This window comes from Falco rusticolus, chromosome 15 (assembly GCF_015220075.1).
Source record: "Falco rusticolus isolate bFalRus1 chromosome 15, bFalRus1.pri, whole genome shotgun sequence".
Classification (NCBI taxonomy): Eukaryota; Metazoa; Chordata; class Aves; order Falconiformes; family Falconidae; genus Falco; species Falco rusticolus.
Window position 1 is genome coordinate 3,888,939 of NC_051201.1, and position 17,692 is coordinate 3,906,630.

The window sequence follows — 17,692 nt, forward strand, 5'->3', positions numbered from 1 at the left end:
ATTTTGCAGCACTACTTCATTAAACACTTTTTCCAACCCCTTAATCTACTTCAGCCCTTATATTGTGGGGACTTAAAGACAGAGAGTGATTTTCCCTTGCTCTCAGGATGGTTCAGGAAAGCATACATCTTATTCTTGATGGGGTAAAAGTTGACTTTTAATCCCTGGGTACGGGGCAGTTTTATTTATTTGTTTGTGGAACAGACTCCGCACATCTCAATCTCGCTCGGGCTCTACAGGGAATACTCCAGTCCCCAGGAGTAATCCCAAATAGCTTTTCTAAATACAACCCCGGCTCTGGCTGAACATTAAAGACAAGGGAAGCATTCATTCTGGGAAGGTTTTATTTCACAAATAATTCAGAAATCAAAAGAAAATGGAGGGGGAAAAAAGATATTTTACAATTCTGCATTTAGAAAAAAAATTATAGTTTATAAACAAAACACACGGCCCCTCAAAAAACATGCAAAGGCACACAAAAATTTACAAGAAACTTTTACACATAGGAAGTAAAATACATCATTTTTCATAGAAAAAAAAAAAAAAAGCAAATTATGAACTGGCCCTAAATATTTTGACTGCACAACCAACCAACTGGAGACTCCTCAATCAGCCGTTGGCTGAACATCTTAAAATAAAGATACTCATGGAGCCAATGGACCTGACAGCACAGCGGCACCTGGGGAAGTGCCGTGCTTTGGTTGTCACACTGGTTGTGTTTTCTGGACATTTGGCTATGCTGGGCCAGATGCTCTGCAATGGCAGTGTCTGCGCTGGCAGTCTTGGTTTGAAAAATAAATTTATCGGAGAAGAACCACCAGGCAGCATCGGCTTTGCCAGGGTTTTAACCAGATGCTTCAGTAAGACTACACCTGGGTGCTTCAAGCCAGCACGTGCTTACTAATCTGCTGAGCTGGGGTCTAAGGACGAACGGATCTGGTGATATTAAGATGTGCTGCATCTTTAAGCTGCATTGAAATATATTAGGCTGAGAAATGTTTCGGTATCAGAAATAAAATCAGTAAATATTTGGCTAAAAACTGGTACTGTCCCACCTATAATATGAATAGCTAGCACCCATGATTGCAAGTAATTGATACATCATGACTGCCTTGGAGGACCTGTTCACCCCTAATTCTGGTGGAGGTATGTTTAAATTAATAGCACCCAGGACCTCAAATAATATTTGTGTAGTAAAGTCACAATTTCTCTTTTGTACAACAAATATAAAAATAAACAGATACAGACTTAAATTAATATCGGTTTCCCAAAATCCAAACCAGTTGGCTGAAGATAAAAATACACAATTGTAACTTAAATGAAGCATTTTAGGATATTTCTGTTGGAATAATAATTCTTCCCTTGCCCCCCTTTCGTCAGGTAGATACACCCCAATCTGTTTGGATTTTTATGTGCCCACAATAATCCCCTGGACTTTTCTGCAAAAGTCCTTACATTTTTTTCCATCGTTTTGCAGCATACGCAATTATCACGGACAGCACGTCAGAGGTGGGATCCTATTAGCATGAAGGCATTGTATGTGCTCCTGCAGTCCCCGTGAAGAATACCTGACTGCATCTCTTGCTCCTTCCAATTCAATAAATTGCACTGTGACTACCATCTGGCCCGTGATGGTCCTAGCCTCACGCTGCAGTATTTAATGGGCTTGAACCAGGCCACGTATAGCATAATTATTCACCGTGGGCAGACACAGGGAAGCCTTATCTCACTGCCAAGATCTCAAACGCTTCCAACCAGCAGCTTTTCTAAGATATGTTCCAGCTGTTTTGAACACCAATTTACCTAGTAAGTAAAAAAACAGTTCAGATTTCCTATCTAAAGCAAATATTGTACACCTTGGAAGATGATACTATAGAAACAAAGACGATGCGTAGAGTCATTTCTCTCTGTCCCCCCCAAAGGCAGGCTTTCTGTGCAGCGCTTTCGGAGATGATGCAAAGCAGCTCCAATTTCATATTTTACAAAAGGTCTCTTTCCGAATTCAGATTTCACAGAATAACAAACTCCAACAGGGAGACAAACTGAATGAGAAATGTAATTTCCTTGCCGATTTCATGGTGTTTACAGAATTAAAGAAATGCTTAATCATATAGACAATTTTGGTTTGTGTTTTGAAACAGCTTGAACGTTTTTATATCTGTCTAAATTAAACCAAACATAGCCTGAGCATAAGAGCAGCTATGAGACATCTGCCAAATAGAGGGAAATACTTTCCCGTTTGTAACACAATATTACAACCAAGTTACTGAGCAGGAGGACTATGCATTTACAAGAACCGAAGAACTTAAAAGTTTGCGTTGCCTTCTTATAACTAATGAAGTGACTGGTGTCTGTGCATCAAAAGACAGACAGATTAATGTTTAGACCAAATCTAAAAATTCATTTCCAACATAAAGCAGAGAATAATTTCCAACATAAAGCGGAGAACACTCTCCCACCTTAAAGGAGGAGGTCAGGCTAGGCTCTTCTCTTGGCTCTGAAATGCATTTGGGTGCATGTGGAGGCATAAATAACAAAATAGGAAATACCATCATTACAACACCGACGGGTTTTGCAAAACACACCATTCCTGGATATCAGATGCTGACGGGCACCGCAATTACACGGAAAGTGGGGATCTCTTGGTTTCACAAATCAAAGGGGAAAAATTCATCTCGCCCAGTTTATGCCATCACTTTAAAGTCTCACAACTGCACCCACCGCAAAGAGCTGCACAAAGGTGAGGCGAACACGCTTCCTATGGGTGCAACCATTCCTAGCAGAAACAAGATTAACTTTACCACTACTGAACTACTACAGAGAAAACAACCAGCACTGCTGTATAAAACAATACACTGCATTTAACTGAAATTTTATTTGAAATGACGTATAGTATAGGATGAGATATGCCAGCACAGGAGCCCCGGTTCACTGACTTCTCATAGGTTGCCAGACCAGCAAAATACCTGTGAATGTTTGACCAGCAAACACTGAACCTGCTGTTTGGATTATCTGGTGGCCTCATTTTCTGCAGTGAGGATCTCTGCCACCGTTTCACACCCTACTCCAGTCCCCAAAACACCTTGATGTCCAGCCAACAAGAACGTCCTCTCCCCAAACACGACACCATCATTGTACAACGTAGCCTGGTGTGATGCCCCAGCAGCCTCACACAGGAGTGCTGGGGCATGCCAACTCGTTGGGAAAACCACCACATTTTCCCTTCTTTTGCACAGAAAACATCAAACATACACAAAAACACTCTATCAAAGCCCAGCGTCTCCCCAGAAGATGCAACTTTTAAAACAGTTTCTCATTTCAAAAGGGTCCAGTGCCTGGACAGCTGCTCACTTCTGATTCTGCTTAGCAGTGCACGTCCTCATGCCCATCGCAGCAGAAGCTTCACACCCTAAAACGCTACCAAGGGCCAGGCCGAGATCCCTACGTCTGCTGTACATTGAGCCACCGCCGTTCTGTGTAGCACACCTCTTGCAAATTGAAAAGTTAGAACAGTTTATCACTGCTGAATGCCCCGAGAGAAACAAAAACACGAAACAGAAAGATACAACGCTGAACGGGTGCGATGAGATGCAAACAGCTGAGTCAGAACCTGGTGGTTTTTTTTTTTTTTTTCGTTTTTTTTTTCCCTTTTTTTTTTTTTTTTTTTTTTTTTTTTTTTTTTTTTTTTCCTATTTTAATTCCCTGAAAGAGATTGGCAAGGAGGGTACGGTCAGAGCTGATGCCATCAGAGGAGCTTTCCTGTCTCTAGAGATCAACAGAGTGCTCTCCCAAAGAAACTTGCACCTTCCCTGGGAATTTACTGCTTCACAGCAAAAATTCGGAAAGCGTTTCCATTTGAAGGATTCTTCAAGCTGCAGAAAAAGAAAAAAAAAAAAATTCATGAACCAAATGTTGGTGCCACAGGGCCCAAAGTTCAGCTACAGGCAACTTCAAATTTCTTTTGGGTGCACTGCTGTAGCACACTGCCTCTGGGCTGGTGTCGCCTTATCAGGAGCAGGAGAAAGGGACAGGATGAAAAAGAAGAGGCACAAATCCACAAGTTCACCTTTGTTCTATGTTTCCAGTCCAAATCTACAGTGCTAATGCCAACAAAAGGAGTTGGGAAGCAACAGCCTCTCTTACAGGGTAGCTTTTATCCAAGGAACACTGTGCTCCCTTATGCAGAGATTCAGGCGTAAAGAGGAACATGTTTTCCTAAAAAACAGTTGTCAAATAGGTTGGCAGGTTCCCAGGGCCTGTCTGGCCCGTCTCCTGCTGCTGGCAATGGGAGCAGCCAGATCAGCTCGCATTAAATGACAATAAATACAAATATTCATTTTCAACCTGCAGAGCTGTCCCCACCAGCTCCAGTTCTGAGCTGCTGGGGCTGGCTGTGTCCATGGGGGCAAAAGGGGCTGTTTCTGTTACCAGCCCTTATTTCTTCAGCCCTGCTGGGCTGCAGAACCCCAGGAAAGGGGCAAAATGTCATATTCCTGCAAAATAAACATTCCAGAAGGGGTAAAGGCTCAGTAAATTTTAAAGGCAGCCTTGTCCCATACCTGTTTGGGTATGTCTCTTTACCAAAGGTTATTTCCAGTGTCCTCAAGGGTAAGGTTTTCACCTTGATCTTTGAAAAGCTATTTCACTCTCTGGTGAATCTCACAGTATGAAGGTGCTCCTTATTGCTGAGTGTAAATAACACTTTGTAAATCTTCATGCTCATCCCCACTGCGAGAACGTCTTTGGTTTCCCTCACCTCCCAGATCAGCACCAGGCGCTCATATTGCATGTCACTGCTAGCAGTGGGGTTTATTCTTAGCGAGGGCAAAGTTTGCCCGCTGAGTAAGAAGTTATCTGTTAGTGTAAAAGGTAAGGGAAAGCAAGACAGAGATAGAAGAAAACTCATACGGATAGGAGGTTTGACACTTAAATCCAATCTATCGAATTGCAAATCACAGAACTGCAAAACGCTGGCCCTGGTAGATCTCTACTAAAGCAGCCCGTATTTAATGCCTATAGATTTCCTGTTGTGGTCTTATTTTTGTTTTGTGAGATGCTCTACAGCATCCTGGATTATCCAGTATTAGAATAAAAACAGCAAACTTTTTTGGATTTCTTGTGGTAATCATAAAAGAGGAACTACATAGAGCAGACAGAGTTATTAGTTAGTAGTTAGTAGTGACCAAACTCCCCATAACAGTGGGGAATGCTACATTTGCAAAGATAGCCCTGAGAAATTAGTACCATCACACTGGTATCTGAAAAAATACATCGTGGACTGAAACAGAAGTTTCAAATTAGAAAGGACTGAATGAGTTATGACTTGATCATTGCCATCATCCAGAGGTGTGGGATTTTGGAAGCACTGATCTACAACTATTCACTGAAAACAGCAAGGTTGGCCCAAGAGAAACTACAAAAAATTTACAAGGGTGACAAATCGACCTTCAAAAACTGTTTGATCGTCTCTCAAGAGGTTCATTTACTTATGCTTCTGTCCTGGTTTCAGCTGGAAGAGTTAATATTCTTAACAGCTTCTTTTGAAGAGAATAGAGGCAATTTGTTAACAAATACAAGTGCATCCCACACCCCAGAACTGAATGGAAATCGCAATTATAATCCTCAAAATATGACCCGGCTGAAAGCTGCAAAAATACCCATGCTTATCTTTTAATGTGTTAGACACACACGACAAGATGTATTAATATGGACTCGTACTGTAATAAACCAAGACAAGGCTCAACCATCTTTCCTACCTTTCACACCGATCTGAAAGCAGCTCCTCAGCCGTGGCAGATAAGAGCAGGACAACACGCTCTATTTATTTGGGTCTCAAAATTCACAGTGACGCTGTTAGGTCACATATTTCCAATTCACCAGCCTTTCTAGCTGATGTCTGCGGACTTTGACGCACATCTGAACACACAGCTGAGAATAAGAGGAAACTACAAAGGAAAAACATCCCACCTCTCAGACTGGACGCCATTCTTTAAGGAGCCAACATAATTTTTCTTCTTTTCCACAGGCATCACATCCACAAAACCACCTCTTTCATCTGGAATGACTCCTGCGTGCACTGCAGTTCTGCAGATACTGGAGCTCTGAAAAAATAGTTAATTATTTTTACTTATAAACTAGAAGTCTATGTTTTACATCTGGAGATTTCCTATCTCTGTAAGCACCAAGAAAAACCAAGAATTTTTTTTTTTTTTTAAATTAAAAACATCCTGAAACAATTTTGTCCCTCTTACGGACAGACTAGGGATAAAAGATGTTGTGGACCAGATCTTGCAGGTATGCCATAAGCCCTGGCTATAAGACGATCCACCACCACCACAGAGGAGAAGCAGCCCTTCCACCGTTCCCATCTGTGATGGAGCTGTACCTGGGAGATTTCCCAGGGCCAAAGCTGAGTGGAGGAAAACCTTCCAGCCAGCGCCTCTTGGGTCTGCACCACAGAAACCGCTGCAGTGAAACTCTTTGCTAGTGACCAGCCACCTCAGCAAAGTTTGTTCACTCCGTTGCTTGAAAAGGAGACACTTTTCCTGAAGGAAGGTGAATGATCTCCTATTATTCAGGACAGTTCACATCCTTCTTTCTAGGAAAAGCAGAAAGACTGCACCCGTTGAGCTGATGTAGCTTTTGGACAGGCATTATCCCGTAAGGCAACACCAAGCACGCAGGGAGATTAACATTTCTGAAAAGACTAAAGATTCTCGATTGCACATCGTGCCGTTACCCTGCTCTCCGAGATGTGCAGAGTCAGAGCTGCTGGAGGAACACAAAACACCAACAACTGATGACTAAGCTCCCAAAGCATCCAGAAAAGACAGCAAAAGCAGAGAAGGCTTAGGCATAGTATAAATTTGGCCATCGAGTGGATTCTAGGGAATTTACATACAGCAAGGTGGAATAACAAAAAGCAAAAACCAGCTTTGCACAGGGACTGGCAGCAGGTGAAAAGCCCAACCCCATAAACTCCCTGATCACTAAAAACTGGAGTACCCCAAAACCAGCGACAAGGGCAAACGTTCCCGCTGCGTACGTACGATAGGGATGGTGCCGTTTCATTCTAGCAGCCATATATGGCAGGTTTGCCTTGCCCCCTATATATTTATCACTTTGGATGGCCTATCTCTTGGCAGCCCTCTGGGTTTGGAGTGCCAGTTTGGTATTTTGCTTCTATATATGGCCAAGGGAGCCAGCGAACACTGCGCTTGGAAGATATGCTGTGAATTCACCCTAGCATGCGGTGGGAAATCTGTAAATCTAAAATAGGCTCATAAAATTAAACTGTCCTGAATCCATTTGCAACACTCTCCACTGGGAGACATCCTCAGCTGTTCTTTTCAAGGCATTCCTGGGTTTTTCCAGGACTTGCTGTTCTGCTGCTTACTAAAAGCTTTGATCAACAGGCTTTTTTACTGCCTCACCCCCACCCTCCTCTAAGCACTCTGTTGGATTACAGCCCTCTTCTGTCCCAGGCCAGGCTTTGCTTTGATGAACTGATTGAAGAGCCTTTAGAAGATGAGACATTACAAGAATAAGGCCTTCCCCTCAAATTCAGAAGTATGACAGCTGCACAGACAACGCAACGGCTTTCCGTGGCACAGCCCCTCGGGATGCTCTGGGAGCGTTTCCTGATGGACTGGGAGGCACACACCATAACACGACAGTACTACAGTGGGGGCCATTAGCAACAGTCGGTGGCTATGAGTTTAATCACTCGTATTTTCCTCATTAGTATGACTAGTTTAATCATTAAATTTGTATCTCCTGAGAGCTGAGCCATCCGACTTGATTTGCTCTGGTGATAAACACCTGCCTCTTTTTGCAGGTGATTTATCCTCCTCCAACCAATTGCCCCACAAGTGTGGATGAAAGACCTTATCTCAAGCGCAGAGAGTTGTTTCTCTCCTAGCTCTGTAGGGCTTCGAGCAGGGATGGGGATGGGTTTCCCTTGCAGTCTTGTGTCACACTAGGAGCCAGTCAGAGTGACAAATGACAAAAGTGTCTCATTAAACTTAAAAGCTCTTTTACAGCCTCGATGAAGACCCTCAGGTGTTCACACAGCTCCAGCATCACCCCAGAAATGGTCCTGTCCTCATTAGTAAGAGGTGAGGGTTTATTTCCTAGACACAATTACGTGCTCAAAGACCTTATTCTTTATTTATTTTCCTCCTCATTTACATGGCAGCGTAAAGAATTTCACTGCAATGTGCTACGAGGGAAAAGGGGCAACAAATTTTCTGTTCCCCAGCCAGTTGCTTCTGGCTCCTAATTTCAGCACTGAGAGGATGCTGGAGATGCTCTCCCTGTGCTGCTTCCATCTGCAAGCCCTGCATGATGGCAGCAAGTCTGTTCTCACCAAAAAGTAATGCCATTCAGTGGAAAGACCTGGGATTTGGTCATCAGCTTTTCCTGTAGCATATTTTCTTGCATTTTGTTCATTTACCCCAAAATTTAATGCTCCTTTATGTCCCTGTTCCATCATCTTACTAATTTCATTACAAACAATTCCCTGCACTGCTTTTTAAAGCAAAGCTTGCCAATATCTCTTTGTGCTTTAAGCCAAGAGAAGTACCCAGGAGATAATCTTATAAATACACAATCCAAGATAATTTTATAACGATGAGTAAAAAAAAAAAAACCCGAAAAACAATCAGAATGCATTTAAAGTGGGTAAAAACCCATTAACAAGAAATGGAGATAATGGCTCCTATGCCCCCTGAATAAAAATCAGAATTATCCCACAAAAACTGCCAATTCTTCACATTTCTTTGTTCTTCATGGCAAAACAAACTTCCACATGCCTGGCTGGGATGGTGTAAATGTGAATGCTACCTTGGGCCAGAAGCACAGTGAGTCACATCACTACACGGACTAGCCAAGTATTTTGCCATCACAGCTTGGACCATCGGCTCCTCACCTGCAAAAGCATTTAGCAAATCGACCTTTTGGAGAAGGTGCTAAAAAGCCAGAGGGCACCTTGCAGGGAGTGCAAACTGGACATGGGCAAAATGCTTCATTTCCTTTTAGACAACGTATTTAAGATGACATAGTTGAAGCAGAAGTCGCCCCAGGGCCATGAAGGTGCCCCCCTAGACATGAAGCCAAAGAGCCCTCCCAGAAGACCAGCACTGGTCTCATGCAGCTGGTTGCTCACTTTAATTAATCCTCAGCTGTGGGCTCAGGTTAATTCACAGCATCCCCTCCTGGAGAGCATCCTGCACAGCCCATGCTCCCTGGGAGAAGCCTTTTCCCAAATTCTCCTTGCATGGCATGCGTGTTTCACTTGTCAGCTTTCCAGCCTCAGCATTTCTCAGCATCGGTCCCTCTTTGTACTGATCCACGTTTGTATTAATCCAAAAATCCCCTTTGCAGCGTGTTTCACAGCCACCTCAAACTTTTTTTTTCCCCAGCTGGTTTCACCTGCTTTGCTACCAATCTCGCACTCTCGTAAAAAACTAAATGCTTTCCTTATTACACTCGCATCACCCTATTAGTACAGTCGTCCAGAAAAAGGTTAACCAAACCCTCTAGGAAGTGGCCAAATATTTTTATTTTTTTCTATTTTATTTTCCTCCCAAATGGCAGTACATGCCCTGGTTTATGAAACAATACCCAGGGGGTACAGGAGGAAATGGATTCATTGCAGGACACTAATCCTTTTGCGTCAGTACAAATCAGGAAACAACACCAGCCCGGGATGCTGGTCCTCACCTAATTCCCTTGTAATTGCAGGCCCCGTTCGGGGGTAACCCGAAGAAAATTTGTGCTCAGTAAAAGAGAGAAAACTATTTCCCATTTCCTGAGGGTCGGAGCACGCACAGAGGCAGGTACCGCGGGGCGGCAGCTGCCCGATGAATTTGCAGGTCTAGGCTAACCTGTTTGTGCAACTCTACATTTAGAAAACATTAGTCTCAAGTGAAATAAAAAATAGGGTGGTGGTGGTTTTTTTTTTTAAATTGCTTTCAAAATTACTCGTCCCAAATGATTGTACCATTTCTGCAGGATGTTTTTTCTCAGGAGTCTGCAAAGCTCCACGGTGAGCTCAAGCTGGGGGCCCTACAGTTTGCCGGCTGCTTCCCCCAGGCCTCCAAAAAGCACGTTCCTACAGGCTACTCGCCCGCCAGAGAGCTGGCATTTCTAAACTCAACCTCTGATGGAAAAAAAAAATATGAAAAAAGTGAGGGGAAAAAAAAAAAAAGAAAAAAAGAGAAGGGAAAATAAAAAAGCACCCGCAAATGGAAAAACATTGAAACCCAGTTTTTAGAGGCCTAATATTAAGAGATTTCAAAAAAATGACTCTTTGCCTAGTTTTAGCATCAAGTCTCTGCTCATCCCCATGAGCAGGGTTTAGAAAAACAAACCAATAAACCCAGCTCGCATGCTTTCTTTCCACTGCTCTGCACTCTGTCCTGCCCGCTCAGAAACGCTGTTCAGCTCCCAGAAAGAGGAGGGCAGGGGAGGGGGGAGAAGGTCTATTTTTGCCAACTGTATAGTGTGACAGTGTGTAATGAAAGCCCTTGGTGCTCATCTGTAGATCCCAAAACACTTTGCTGAGGTGGCCGAGCGCTACCGCGGTTTCACAGGCATCGCCCGTGTGGCACGGAGCGGTTGAGTGACCCGACCAAGTCCCCACGAGTAAGTCGGTGCCGGAGGGTGGAAGGGCTCCCCAAGCCCATTGGCCCCAGCCTGGTGTGGTAACTGCTGGTGCTGCTTCTTCCTTCATCTCCATCTACCCACCCCCACGTGGCAGTGACCACGGAGAGTCTGATTCTCTTCCCTCAACGGCGGTGTATGACCCCCGCCCTGTGACACAGATGTCACGACACGCAGGGTCACCGGGGGAAGGAGCGTACTCACATCTGCATAAACGTTTGTGCCAAACACCGGGGCCCAGTACGACGGCTCATCTTTACAGTGGGCTGGACAATAAATCCTAGAAAACAATTTATTCATATTTATTCTCTATATCAAGGCTCAACAGGAAAGCAAGCTGCATTCTTGGGAGATTTCAAGTGCCTGCATCTGGTCTGCAGGTGGCAACAGCGAATTTAATTATTTGTTCCCCTCAGATGACTTTTGGTAGTTACTGCAGAACTGTAAATAGAGGCGTTCAGACCAGGAAAAGAGGGATTGGTCTTTTATGACATTTTCAAACGGGAGGACCCGTATTTCTGCACAACGCTGTGCACATAAGTATTTGCACATGGTTGTGGCCCCCTGCCCTGCCACGACTTACACCTGCACAACAAACTTCTTCCATGTTTTAAGGTGGAAAGGAAAACCACATCCAAAACCCAGCAAGTGCAGCAGAACAAATTCAGAGTGCAAAGTCGCACGCTCATATATATAGGGGTGTGCTGAAATGGGATTGCGTAGCCTGATATGTCACTGAAGCAGTCTGAGAACATAACATGAATTTTCTCTCACGATGCCAAGAAAAGCACGGTGGCTAGAGGAAACATGCCATTCCCAACCCCCTCCTCCAGTTCATCTGGTAAAATCAGCTCCGTCCCTGCTAGCCCTCAGGTGTGGGGACCTCAGCATCCTCTGTTAAGCTGGCCCTCCTCGGAGCTGAGCAGGTTTAAGGTGAACATAGAATCACTTAGGCTGGAAAAGACCTTTAAGATCATCAAGTCCAACCGTTGACCCAGCGCTGCCAAGCACACCACTAACCCATGGCCCTGAGCGCCACATCTACACATTTTTTAAACACTTCCATGGATGGTGACTCTACCACCTCCCTGGGCAGCCTGTTCCAGTGCTTGACCACCCTTTCAATGAAGAAATATTTCCCAATGCCCCACCTAAACCTCCCCTGGTGCAACTTGAGGCCGTTTCCTCTTGTCCTGTCGCTTGTTACTTGGGAGAAGAGGCCGACCCCCTGCCCACAGCCCCTGCCGGGTGGCTGCGGAGACACCAGGTCTCTGAGCCTCCTCTCCAGGCTGACCCCCCCAGCTCCCCCAGCCGCTCCCCACAGCACTTGTGCCCCAGCCCCTGCCCGGCTCCGGACACGCTCCAGCCCCTCTACGTCCCTCCTGGAGTGAGGGGACCCAAAACATACATAAATGGGCTTGTGGTACCTTGGGCAATGGGTCGCCGGCTTTTTGAACTGGCACAGCTCAGCTACTGTAGCATAGCAATCCAGCGTCTGCGCTGCGGAGATAAACATGGAGAGGGACATTACTAGACCTACAGCTCAGGCAGCTGCGGAGAACACAAACCACAGTCACGCAACACATCTGGAGAGACCCATGTCCAGCTGAGGGCACAAGGAGGAAAGCTGCTCGCTCCTCTACCCATGGCATGCACCCAGGAGAGGGCTGACCAGCTCTCCGGCAGAAATGCTGCTCCCACACTACAATGTGGCCTTGAAAATGTTACAGCTTGCAGAAGAAAAGTAGCTGCTCCCTAAGACGATGTTTTTTTTCAACAGCTCCAGAAGTGGCACCCCAATACCTGACACCTATGGTTTTCCCTGAAAGTAGGTCAAGTGGATCTAATCAAAATGATGATTGTATGTATGAGGAGGAGGAATTTTTCAAAGATATTCAGAAAGTGGAAACTGTTGAAAAAGCAGAACTCCACTGTATTTATTTACATGCTCACCATAAATATGATGGCTCGCTGCTAGAAACTGATCTCGTATGCATTACGTGTTTCATTATACTATCACACTATTATCTTAGCCACTATTTTTTTCAGGTTTTATACAGTGTTCACACTAGACTGAGGCCTTCATACAAGGATGCCTCAGCTTCCATCACTTTGCTATCAGCAGCCTGTGACACTGCAGCTGATGCCTGGACCCGGCCACGATCCACCACCAGGAGATGCTGCTGGAAATGGCCCATTATCACCTTTTTCTGAACCTTCCTCTTAGATCCCCACAGAAAAATGAGGTGGCTGGCGGTGGAATTGCCCGTAGCAGGTGATGGATCACCACTCTAGGGCTTAGCTGTGGTACTAAACCATTTGATATGACCCCTTGAAATGAAAGAGCGCTGCAAGGAACGATGCTTTTCAAGTACCCCATTAGCAGCCAGGGTTTCTTCTCAACTTTTAAAACTTACTTGTGACTTTGGAAACCATGAATGCATTTGAAGGCTTATTTTTCCTGCAAAATAAGCAAACGAAAACATCTATTAAAAAAATAAGCTTACTTGAATCACTATGTCTACATATGAGTAACAAAGATGACCAAACATCTACTTATATTTAAAGCAAATACTTTTCATGAAGGTAGTACCTAAAAGACTCCACACCGTTCCTGGTAGACTTCACAAAAGCTGGTGTCCTCCCCTTCCTTGTGATATCAACCAGTCCTCCTTTATTGTCCAGGATGCCGTAATGAATTGCAGCTCGACATATGCTTGATGACTGACAAGAGCATAAATGCAAATAGCATGTGAAATAAATCTCATTCACAGAGCCACGCTGACCGACCGCTGTGCGAAAAATGAAGAAGAAATGAAACCACCACCGAAGTGCCAAATGGAAAAGAAGCTGAGTACACTCCTTTGGAATCTGGTTGTTAAATCTTACTCTTCCAACACAGCCTTATTCTTTTTTTATTATCATTATTATTGTTGTTTTAAGCGCTGCCTCACTGAATGGCAAGCTTTTTTTAAAATAACAAAACCATACATTTAGATACAATTTAGAAGAAAAGCAGCATTGGAAATTAATGACTGGTATGAAATATTTCCAGTTCTCAACAAAATATTCAAACCCAAAATATTTCTGCTGAAACCACTTGGAGGAGGTGGCTGTCTGCAGTCACAGAAGTTGCAGGGCAAAGATGTACCATGGGCGATGCAGTCACGCACCAACAGTGAGAACGGGGAGGGCAAACATGCTTTTCAATAAAAACCCTTTTATTTTCAACTTTTCTTCACCCCAGAAGTAGTTTGATGGGAAAACAGTGTCATGCTTTATTTATAAACGATCTTGCTAATTCAAGATCCAGCAAATCAGCCCGAAATATGATTTGGTTACAACATTTAGCGGTGTTTTTCATCTCAAGTTTCTGTTCAGCACGACAGCTGCCCACACTACAGAAGAGATCTTTGTGAGAGCTGGCTGGTGATCCCCATCCCTCACTTGCCATGGGTTTCATTGCATATTAAGGGCATTCATGAGCAAGTCACGTCTGGAATCACTTTGCCTTTCCAGACTTCTTCCTTTTATCATCAAGATGAGGAAAATAGAGATCATCTTTATTAGTGCTATTTTACACACCACAACTGGGGAATCTGAAAAGCCAAATTACACTAGAATTGCTGGCATTTCCCATTTCTGTTATTACTGCTAACTCCCCAAAAATTACATCTATGAGCTATTAAAAGGTACTTACACTTTCATAATAAAATGTTCCAAAGATCTTTGCCTTACTGTACAAGCAGCCAGCTGGGCACAAATACCTAGTAAAGATATATATCTTTGAGGGTGGCAAAAAAACAATTCAAGAAAAACAGACTTTGACTCTATTTCATTTAATAGTCATTCCATCCATTTCACGTAACTCTTCCATTTAAAAACAAGATTGCAAAATAGCTACTTTTTGAAACAGTTTCTCCACCCCTCCTTAAAAGCCTGACCAATATTTAGATTCTGTGGATTTGGTTTTTCTCCAAGTGATAAACTGTCCCATTCTTTGCAGAAACCTTAACCAGAAGTTCTTGACTGGCTGGGAGGGGACAAGCCATGAATTCTTGGTCTGGCTTGGCCAGTGGCGGAGTGCTTAAAAAGGGCTCAAAAATTACTCTGCCAAAATGTATTAAATTATTTTGGACCCCTGAAACTGTGGGTCATCATGGCTGAATGAAATAAACTGAGTCACCTTATTTCTAGGCTTGGCTGAAGACTTTGTATTAAGAGAAATTAAGGCTGTTTTTTTTGTTGGGTTTTTTTTAAAAAAAAAACAAAAAACAAAAACAAACAAACAAAAAAGAGAGACCTGTCTAGGTAGTCACAAAAAATGCAAATATGAGAGAGGCTATACTATGTAAGTAGTGCATCATTTTTAGGCCACTTTTTCCTGCAGAGCTCCAAGAAGTATCAGTAAAATGCTACCTGTTGCATGTTGAGCCTCTGCATTTGTCTCTCATCTTGGTTTCACAGGTAATGACTTGTGCTGGGGAGAAAACAATAAAATAAATCAATAGTTGTAAAAGGAAAGAGACTGCCACAGTCTGCTTTCGGGCTATGGAGATGTGCAACCACCATGCATCTTTCCTGGAGGTCTTTGGTGCAGCAAGATTAAAATTTTATCAGAGCCCAGCCCAGCCCAGCCTGGAGCGGTTTGTGCCTCTTTAGCCCTTCACCTGCGACAGGTGTCTTTGGAAATATTAGCAAGGAAGAAAGATCTGACAGCTGAAGGCTTTGATTTACAGCCTGAGGTCTGCAGCCAGAGCTCTCATTCTCCATTTAATTACAGACTCTCAAGATGCTGGTAGATAAAGTTGAAAAGGATGCGTTGGCTTGCCTCGCCTTGTTGTCACAGTAAGTCTCTTTTAATTAGCAGCAGTTAGAAAACGGAGGAAGTACTTCCAGCTCCACAAATAACTTCAGAAATCTTCCCAAGCATGAAATAAAAAGGAAATGAACTAAAACCCCCACAAAAGCTGCCAAGAGGGTATAACTGTTGAGGGCTGAGTATTTTAAATGGGAAATACATTGATTGCTGATGGGGGACCTTTGATTCATTGATACTTCTTTGAGATGGTTTAAAAGGTCAAATAACTATTGCAGTCTGACGTGCAGAAGGCAGAAGTGGCTTTTGAAAGCTTCGCTCCCTGCTTCTGCTATAATTAAGTGAATTTTTGCCCAGATGACCTCCCCCTCCCCTCAAACGTCCCCCCAGTTACTTTTTTCCTGAGCCTCCTCAGCGCTTTCCACACCTTTTCCCATGGATGTACTTTAAAACTTATAGGACCTGAGAAAGAAAGGAGCTGTCTTACTCATGTAGGAGTCTAGGATGGTTTTCACAGCTTTGCTGGGCTTGCTTTCTGGAGGGTAGAACTGCACCGGTTTTTGCTCCGCGACCTGTGAAATCTCCACTTCATTGGTCTCGTCCGTCTCAGTGATGATGGGATCTTCATAACGGTAACCTTGTTAGAAGTGGGGATTAAAAATAATTACAGTGTGTTCGCACTGACGGGGAACTTGGAGAGGTTCATATTTTGAGAGAGGTGATTTAGTTTGACAAGGATTTGCTTTTAAATAGTTGGAAGCTCAAAAATGGCCATTAAATGTAGCACAGGGCTATCGCCAGGGCAGGTGCTGGGAGGGGAGACTGCCCCTCTCCCGCTCCCCTGCACACAGAGTGGCACGTATAGCATCGTACACCAAAGGTTTGAAATGATCCCCACTGATGAGTGCAAGGAAGCGTTGATATTTTTTCTTGTTTCCCATACAGGTCTTTCTGGAGGAAAACACAGATCTGCTGGAGGGCACGCAGAGAGGACTCCAGTATTTGTGAAGGTGGCTGAAACCTTTTCTCCTCCCGCCCGGGTTTGCTTCCCCAACCCACCCCATGAGCAGGGCTTCGGCCAAGCCTGCACCGAAGCTCAGGTCCCGCTACAGCCCGATCCTGGCTTCACCACCGGCGGTGGGATTACCCCCGGCTTTACCTCCGCCGGAGAACAAGCTGCCGCCTGCTCTTGCAGCTGAGCAAAGGGATTTGGGAAACGGTGCTGGCAAAACTCATTCCGCTTGTCCAGCCCTACCCAAAACCCCTGCACCGCTCTCATCCTCGGCCACAAGGAACGATGCAAGCAAAGGGGTGATGGATGGTGGCTCCAAGAGGGCTTTCTCCCTCTTGCTGTGCCACCGGGGCATCCCTTCCCCTCTCCCCGCCGCAGCCCACAGGCGCCCTGGGGTCCTCCCCCCAGACCCCGCAGGCTAAAAATGATAAAAGCAATTCTGCGGCAAAGCAAGCCTCTGCTTTGGGCAAGTCTCCAGGGAACCTGCCTGCTTCTGAGAACCCAGCTCTCCGTGAAGCAGAACACATGGGAGAAGGAAAACACCTTCAGTGCATGACCCCAGAAAACGCTGCGCGCCGGGGGGATAGCGCTGCTTCACCGGCCCTTTCAGCATTCACCAGATTTTTCACTCCATTGACCTCTATTCTGAGAAAACTCCACAGGTCAGGAAAAACCGTCCATGATCCCCTCCTGTCCTCCAAGAGACACAAATTGCTGTGTTCATTTCGCAGCCATGAAAACCAAGGTGGGGAGAGAGGGAAACGCTCCATCCCTGGCCCCCGAAGGAGCGGGGCAGGCGGCCAAGCTCTGCCCACCCACGTCGCCGCTGGTAAGCGCCGGAGAACATTCCCTTCCCAAACAAACCCCTCGAGGACGGGATCGCTCCTGCCTGCAGCCTGCCAGCACTCAAAATCCCGCCGGAGCTCCCGAGCCAAACCCACGTAAGCTCGGAGCAGCTTCCCCCATCCGAGCGCTCGCTCTCATTTTCACTGCAGAAAACGCACCCAATCCAAGCTCCACGTTTTAAGCAGTTCAGCGCCTTTCGGATCCAGCAGCGGCCACCGATTTACCGCGTGTCACGATGTCGAAATATTAAGGAACGCTGATTAAAAGGTGCATAAAGCTGCGGCTGCTTCTAATCAAAAGTTTCCAGGCATAAGTTTGCTCCAGCCTTTTCCCCAGCCCCGGAGGGTGCC

At 44.9% G+C, this 17,692-nt stretch overlaps 1 protein-coding gene across 2 annotated transcripts in view; it reads right to left on the reverse strand.

Annotated features, from left to right (window-relative positions):
* Positions 1-387: 387 nt before the first annotated feature.
* Positions 388-17,692, reverse strand: part of CRISPLD2 (cysteine rich secretory protein LCCL domain containing 2) — a 35,605-nt gene continuing 18,300 nt past the window's right edge. For both annotated transcript variants that reach the window (XM_037409386.1, XM_037409385.1), the window contains 9 exons: positions 15,972-16,121; positions 15,085-15,145; positions 14,366-14,432; positions 13,259-13,389; positions 13,083-13,126; positions 12,093-12,165; positions 10,870-10,945; positions 5,968-6,101; positions 388-3,872 (listed from right to left, as the gene is read on the reverse strand). In XM_037409386.1, the coding sequence (XP_037265283.1) occupies positions 3,818-3,872; positions 5,968-6,101; positions 10,870-10,945; positions 12,093-12,165; positions 13,083-13,126; positions 13,259-13,389; positions 14,366-14,432; positions 15,085-15,145; positions 15,972-16,121 (791 nt within the window). In that variant the 3' untranslated portion in view covers positions 388-3,817. The remainder of the gene's footprint in view (positions 3,873-5,967; positions 6,102-10,869; positions 10,946-12,092; positions 12,166-13,082; positions 13,127-13,258; positions 13,390-14,365; positions 14,433-15,084; positions 15,146-15,971; positions 16,122-17,692) is intronic.